This window comes from Alligator mississippiensis, chromosome 1 (genome assembly GCF_030867095.1).
Source record: "Alligator mississippiensis isolate rAllMis1 chromosome 1, rAllMis1, whole genome shotgun sequence".
NCBI classification, from domain to species: Eukaryota; Metazoa; Chordata; order Crocodylia; family Alligatoridae; genus Alligator; species Alligator mississippiensis.
This window is the reverse complement of record NC_081824.1, coordinates 340,038,642-340,045,374: the sequence shown is the minus strand read 5'-3', so window position 1 is coordinate 340,045,374 and position 6,733 is coordinate 340,038,642. Positions and strand designations below refer to the sequence as shown.

The window sequence follows — 6,733 nt, the reverse complement described above, 5'->3', positions numbered from 1 at the left end:
TCATAAAGAACCAAGGAACTTATTTACTGCTTCAGAAGGGACTATTTGAAGCCAGCCATGCTTGAATTTTGGCATTGGGGTGGAAGGGGAAGGGAATTGGAGTGAAACAGTCACAGAATTTGAGGAAGAACAGTAGCTTGATAGTTCTTGTCATAGATTCCGATGGAAGTTCCAGTCCTTAGGTAGCTGAGATACCTTTGGAAAACCTACTCATGAATATCAGGTGAGGGGGATTCTCTTTTCTATGTCACGCCAGCTGTCCAAAAAATGACATTATCTACCAAAGAGATAAGACAGAAAATTCTGCGTAAACTGGTAATTCCTTTTCATTGCATGTCAGTATTAGTGCATTGATGCACTAATGTGATGAACACATGAAAATATTTGATATGCTTAACATTTTGTAAATTTTACTCTAAAATTGATCAGTGGCTGAACTCATCACAATATCTTTTTTTTTTTTCTGTACTACTGTTACAGGTGATTACGTAGTCATGACAATCTACTTCGACTTAAGTAGAAGAATGGGATACTTCACTATCCAGACATACATTCCCTGTATATTAACTGTTGTTCTTTCCTGGGTGTCATTCTGGATTAAAAAAGATGCCACACCAGCAAGAACAGCATTAGGTAAGATTTTAATCATTTCCCTTTATGCTATGTCTGTCATGTCTGTGCACTGCCATTTGAAAATTACAGCTTATTTTCAAGCAGAAAAATAATGGTTATGAGTACTACACATGTCCACCTCCTGCAGTCCCAAAAACTAGTCACTAAAAGAGACTTTGGAATTTAGCATTTAAAAGGGCAATTTAAATAAACTATTCTGCCACCAATCAAAATTACACTACTACCTATTTTAGTTGCAAAATATCCCAGAATTAATGGTTTCCTCCTTGTCCCTCCTGTGGTATTCTAATAACATTTCTGACTCATAATCATAGATGACATCTTCCTTCCCTCTTTTTTTAAATTGGTCCTTGTGTCTGTTTATATTTATAACATTCCTATGAAAATGGTAATCTTAAATGTAATAAAACAAATTTATCCAAAAAAAATCCACTTAAATTCACAATTAGGTACCTGTTTTCATGGGTAGTGGAGACCTGCAGCTCCAAATTGCCTCGGAAAAACAGGCTACTGGCATAAGTGTAGATTTAGGTGATGAAGTTTAAGCTACACTTGAGATTTATGACCAGGTATTTTTAAATAGAATACACAAGCTTAAGTCTGTGCAATAGGCCTATTCGAATAGGGAAGTATTTGATTCGAATTTGGCTGATTTGGAGGACAGTGATTCAATTCAGAGATTCAGATCACTGTCCCGAATCAATTTCACCAAATAGGCTTCGGAAAATTTGGCACTGATTTGGAGATTGGAGATTCAGCCACAGACTATAATGGGAAATCACTAAAATACTTATAACTTTGTCATTTTTTTCTAAATCTTTTCCAAATAGATTTGGAGGGGATTTTTTGGTCTCCCAATTTGATTTGGATTTGGTGATTTGGCTTCCGAATTGGGCAGAATCTTCTCCAAATTGAATAAGCGACCAAAGTTTTACACACCCCTACTGTGCAAGTATCAGTGTCATAAATTTGTCCCAACACAAAGACAACTCCAAGTTGTCTTTTGGGGTTCACTGTGTGGCATGCATGGATAGTTTCCCAAATTAGATTTACTCCTATGGTGTTTAGTCTCTATTTGTAGCTAGTGAGAAGCTGGGTTCAGTTTTGCCATTTTCATATCTATGTATTATAGCATTTAACATAAATGCATTTTTATAATTTGATGATTTGACTGGAAGATAATCAAATGAGGTATTTTGCACATACCCAAGGCATTGTCTACCTATAATGGGAAATCAACTTCTGTATAGAAAAGGCATCTGAGAGAAATGGCTTTCCAACCACAGGAAGTCCAGGAACTTCAGGGTGACCAGAACTTTCTAGATGATTCTGGTGAGCAATTAGAATAATGGTGGTGTGGGCAAGAGGGGGAGCGAGGAACTGGCTTTGGAGGCTGTTTAGAGTTTAGCTATGAGAGAATCATGGTATTTGGATCCCAGGCTTTGGAGTTTAAATGGCCCCAGCAGCCAAGGCTTGCAGAATCAGCAGGAAGACTGAATCTTGGAGAGACTGCCAGATCTCTCATGAAGGATACAGTATATAGCCAGATAAGAGGGTAAAAAACTTTTCTTGTCTTTTTATTTCTGCTTCTAAAACTACGGTCACTTTTGCTTGCACAATTCTTTTATTTTTTTGTTCTTTTTTCTCCTTACTGATTGCCTGTGGAGAGTGATTTCTGGGTGAGTAATATCCCAGTCTAGCCCTTTCTATCGAAAGGGGGACCAAACATTTCTTTCATAACCCAATGCGGTGGTCCCCTAGGGCTGGCAGAGATTCCCTTGCTGTAGCTGCAAGATCCAGTGTAAGGGCAGTAGATCCAAGGCTTGCTGGGTTAAGGAGTTATTCTCCAGAGCCACCTCAGTGTGAAACTTGGTTAGGAGAAACTTCGGGAGGTCCCCTGCAAACAGGTTTGAGACAATTAGGAACACAGTGCAATTGAAGTACAATAGGAAATATGTTATGTGTACATGATAATAGAAGGAAAAAGGCCCTCTGAGCTAGACTGTGATTGCATTTCTCATGAGCAGAGATCCTAGTTTTCTCTAGTAAAAAAATCCCGTTTTGGGGTTAAAAAAGTAACCCAAAATTCACATTTTTCCATGATCAAAATGAAGCACCACTATATATATAGCATACACACATACACATACGTATGTGTATGTGTATACATGTGTGTGTGTGTGTGTGTGTATGTGTTAGTGGTATTTCATTTTAATCATGGAAAAATGTGGATTTCGGGTTACTTTTTTAACCCAAAAATTCAGGATTTTTTTTATCAGAGAAAACCAGGATCCCTGCGCATTAGTCAGAGCTTTTGACAAGAGACCCCTGCGCTTCAAGAAAAATGGGGTGAATTGATGTCTCAGAGACAGATAGTCTTTTCAAGTGCTGGTTAGTGCCCAAAATGGTATGTGTATTAGGGCTGTGCGAAACTTTGGTCCCTGATTTGATTTGACGGAGATTCAGCCTGATTCGGTGGCTGACTCTCTGAATCCAAATCTAATTAGGAGACCTTTTAATCTCTCTGAATCAAATAAGAACCCTCCGAATTGATTCAGAAAGATCCAGAGATTCAGACATAGACACAGCTTTAATGTTTTTTCTACATACCTCAAGGTACCAGGTGGCTCATCAATATTGTGATGCTGGGGCAGATGGAGCATCCCACAGAAGCATGAGGGTCTCCCCAGCGTGCTCAGCAGCAGATCTGGAAGTGGATCAGAAGCACTTCTGGACCACTTCTGGGTCCACCAGGGAGCATGCACCCCCTGGCTCAGCAACTGGTGCCTCCTGGGTCTGGGGGGGCATGCAGGGTCCCCCCCCATGGACTATCATGGGGGGGCACAGAAGGGAATTGGTGAGTATTTATTCACCAAGGCACCCCCGGGGGTTACAAGAAACAATGGCCACAAGCTAGCAGAGAGCAGATTTAGACTGGACATTAGGAAGAACTTCTTCACAGTTAGAGTGGCCAAGGTCTGGAATGGGCTCCCAAGGGAGGTGGTGCTCTCCCCTACCCTGGGGGTCTTCAAGAGGAGGTTAGATGAGTATCTAGCTGGGGTCATCTAGACCCAGCACTCTTTCCTGCCTATGCAGGGGGTCGGACTTGATGATCTATTGAGGTCCCTTCCGACCCTAACATCTATGAATCTATGAATCACCAGAAGTACTTCTGGTCCACTTCGAGTTTCACCACCAAGCACATGGGGCCCTGCCCCCCACGCTCCTATGGGATGCTGCATCCGCGCCAGCATCATAGTGTTCACAAGCCATGCTGGTACCTTGAGGTATGTAGAAAAAGCATTTAAAGCTGTGTCTATGGCTGAATCGCTGATTCTCTGATCTGGATTCGGCCAAATCGAATTGGGGACATGATCTGAATCAACGAATCAAATCACTGTCCCTGATTTGGGCTGAATCCAAAACGAATAGGACCTGTTTCTCACACCCATAATGTGTATTGTGCTGCTACAAGGCTGATACAAATGGTCCTCTTTCTTTTTATGAATATGTCAGGTAGATGGGGCGGGAGAAGGAAGGTCGGGGGCACACAGCACAGAAAAAGGGTGATGTTCTCATCATCTACTTTTTGGAGATTTGCTTCTTAGGAACGTGAAGGCACTGCTACAATGGGAAGATTTTGCAGAGCCACTACATAGGTGAGATTTTTTTGTGTAAAATTTTCCTATACTCACATAACAAACACCTGTAAGTCATCATGGTCCAGTCCTATTTCTATACAAGAATCATGCTTTCAAAATATTCAGTGACCAAAGATGATATATTCTCCTTATGGAGCACTGGCATATCCCCAGTCCTAATACCCAGCTTTGGCTGCAGCCAACACTTAATGCCTCTGAGGAAGGCTTGGAAAAATAAACTCTGACACAGCTGAGGAGGAAAAAAATTGCCTCCTGGCCCCATGTGGCAACCATCAAAGCATAAGGAATGTCCATAGTAGAATATAGGCATAGCTGTGACTAGACCATCCCTGACCAGTAACTGTCCACCTTTTTCTTGAACAGCTCGAGTGATGATGTGTCCACAATTTCCCTAGGGAATCTATTCTACTGCCTCACTGTTTTTACAATGAAGAAGTTTTGGGTTTTTTTATATTTAATCTAAACCTACTTTGCTGCAACTTCAAGCCACTGGTCTATATCCTATTCTCTGTGGCAAGAGAGAAAATGTATTTTCCCTCTTCTTTATGGCAGCTCTTCAAGTATTTGAAGAATACTATCTTCCCTCCTCTTCTGTATCTTTTCTACAATCTATTTCCTTCAATCTCTCCTTGTATGCTTTCCAAACCCTTTATTATTTTTGTCACCTGTTTCTCGACCCTCTTAAATTTCTCCGCATCCTTTGCAAAATGTGGAGCCCAAAATTGCACACAGTGCTCTAGATGAGGCCTAAACTCAGGTAAGTACCTCTCTACTCAGTGCTGAGTAGAGAGGTACTTACCTCTCATGTCTTGCATGTAATGCTTCTATGCATGCACCCCAAAACCACATTTGCTTTTTGTGTGGCTGTATCACACTGAAAACTCGTATTGAGTATGCAATCTTCCAAGACTCCCAGATCCTTCTCTATCATCCTGTCACCCAGCCAGGTGTCACCCATTTGGTTTTTGTGTTTTTTTTAATTATTCTTCCTGAGGTGTAGCACTTTGCATTTGTCAGCATTGAACTTCATTCTGTTAGCTCCATCTCAGTTTTCCAATCTGTTGTGATTTTCTGTCCTCCAATGTATTCACAATCCTCCCCAGTATCAGGTTATTTTCCAGCTTGCTCAATAAGATCTCAATTGCAGCATCAAAATCATTAATAAGCACATTGAACAGCACTAGGCCCAGGACAGACCCCTGTGGAACTCCACTCAAAACCTCCTGCCATTTTGACATGGATCCATTTATAATTGCCCTTTGCTTGTGGCTATTGATTCAGTTGTCTATCCATCTTACAGTAGTTTTGTCTTTATGACAAGGTCACGTGGGACCTTGGCAAAAGCCTTTCTGAAGTTCAGATACATGATGTCCTCAGCATTCCCTTTATCCATCCAAGTAGTTACTTTGCTAAAGAAGACAATCAAGTTTGTTTGACACCGTTTATTCTTAGTAAATCCATGCTGGACACTGTGAAGTTTTGGCTAAGACATAGGCAGCCAGGCCTGTGGGTAGACAGACCCTGAAGGGCAACCAGGAGGTCAGCTAGGTGGGGATATAGGTTACTAGGGCATGAGGTCGAGGTCCAGATCAGTGAAGCTGAGAGCACAGGGCCAGATCCCAAGAGAGTCGAGAGAGAGATCTGAGAGACATAGTCTAGGTTGCAAGCCAAGATCAGAAGTTGGGAGAGTCAGGTGTCAACTTCCAGGGAACATCCAAGAGCAGGGTCAGGGAAAGCTAAAGTTGAGTCAGGAGCCAAGATAACCAGAGAGAGCAATGAACATGAAGCTTGCTGGACCAGACTGATGCTGTTGTCAAGGCGTGCCTGCAGCCTGAGACTCCAGGTGTGCTTAAATGGCTTGAGTGGCACTCAAGCAGCCAGTCCAGTTACAGAGAACTGGGACAGTCACATTGGCTCAGGATTGAGGTGAGGTGTGGAAGCTTAAGAGGTTGGCCTGGCCAGGCCTGACTGACTAGAGGCCCTGACAGATACCTGTGATCAGTTTTTCCTCCTTCAGATGTTTGTAAATACCCTTTTGGGTATTGAGTTGAGGCTAACTAGTCCATAATTCCCCTGATCTTCCTTTCTGCCTTTTTTTAGAGGGGCACTATGTTCGCCATTTTCAAGTCCTTTGGTACTTTCCCACAATTTCATGAATATCATTGTCAAAGGCTCCAAGATATCCTTTGCCAGTTCCTTTATTACCCTGGTTAGAAGCTCATCAGATCCCGCTAACTTGAATTCATTCAGACCCATCAAAAGCTCTTTGACGCACTCTCTTTCTCACCTTGTCCTATTCCTTAGCCAAATAATCCTTGTTAGTTTTCTGGTTGCAGCTAGTTTGGCTGTATTGTTCTTCTATCAGGTGTCAGGAAAATTGAAATCTGCCATCAGTACCATCTCATGACTTTTGGATAATTTTGTCAACTCCATGAAGA

The 6,733-nt window shown here is 41.9% G+C and overlaps 1 protein-coding gene across 1 annotated transcript in view; it reads left to right on the top strand.

The window, feature by feature from the left end:
- The first annotated feature begins 483 nt into the window (after nucleotides 1-483).
- LOC102574446 (gamma-aminobutyric acid type A receptor subunit gamma3) overlaps nucleotides 484-6,733 on the top strand; it is a 31,119-nt gene continuing 24,869 nt past the window's right edge. The window contains exon 1 of the mRNA XM_014600476.3: nucleotides 484-633. Within this exon, the coding sequence (XP_014455962.2) occupies nucleotides 495-633 (139 nt within the window). The 5' untranslated portion in view covers nucleotides 484-494. The remainder of the gene's footprint in view (nucleotides 634-6,733) is intronic.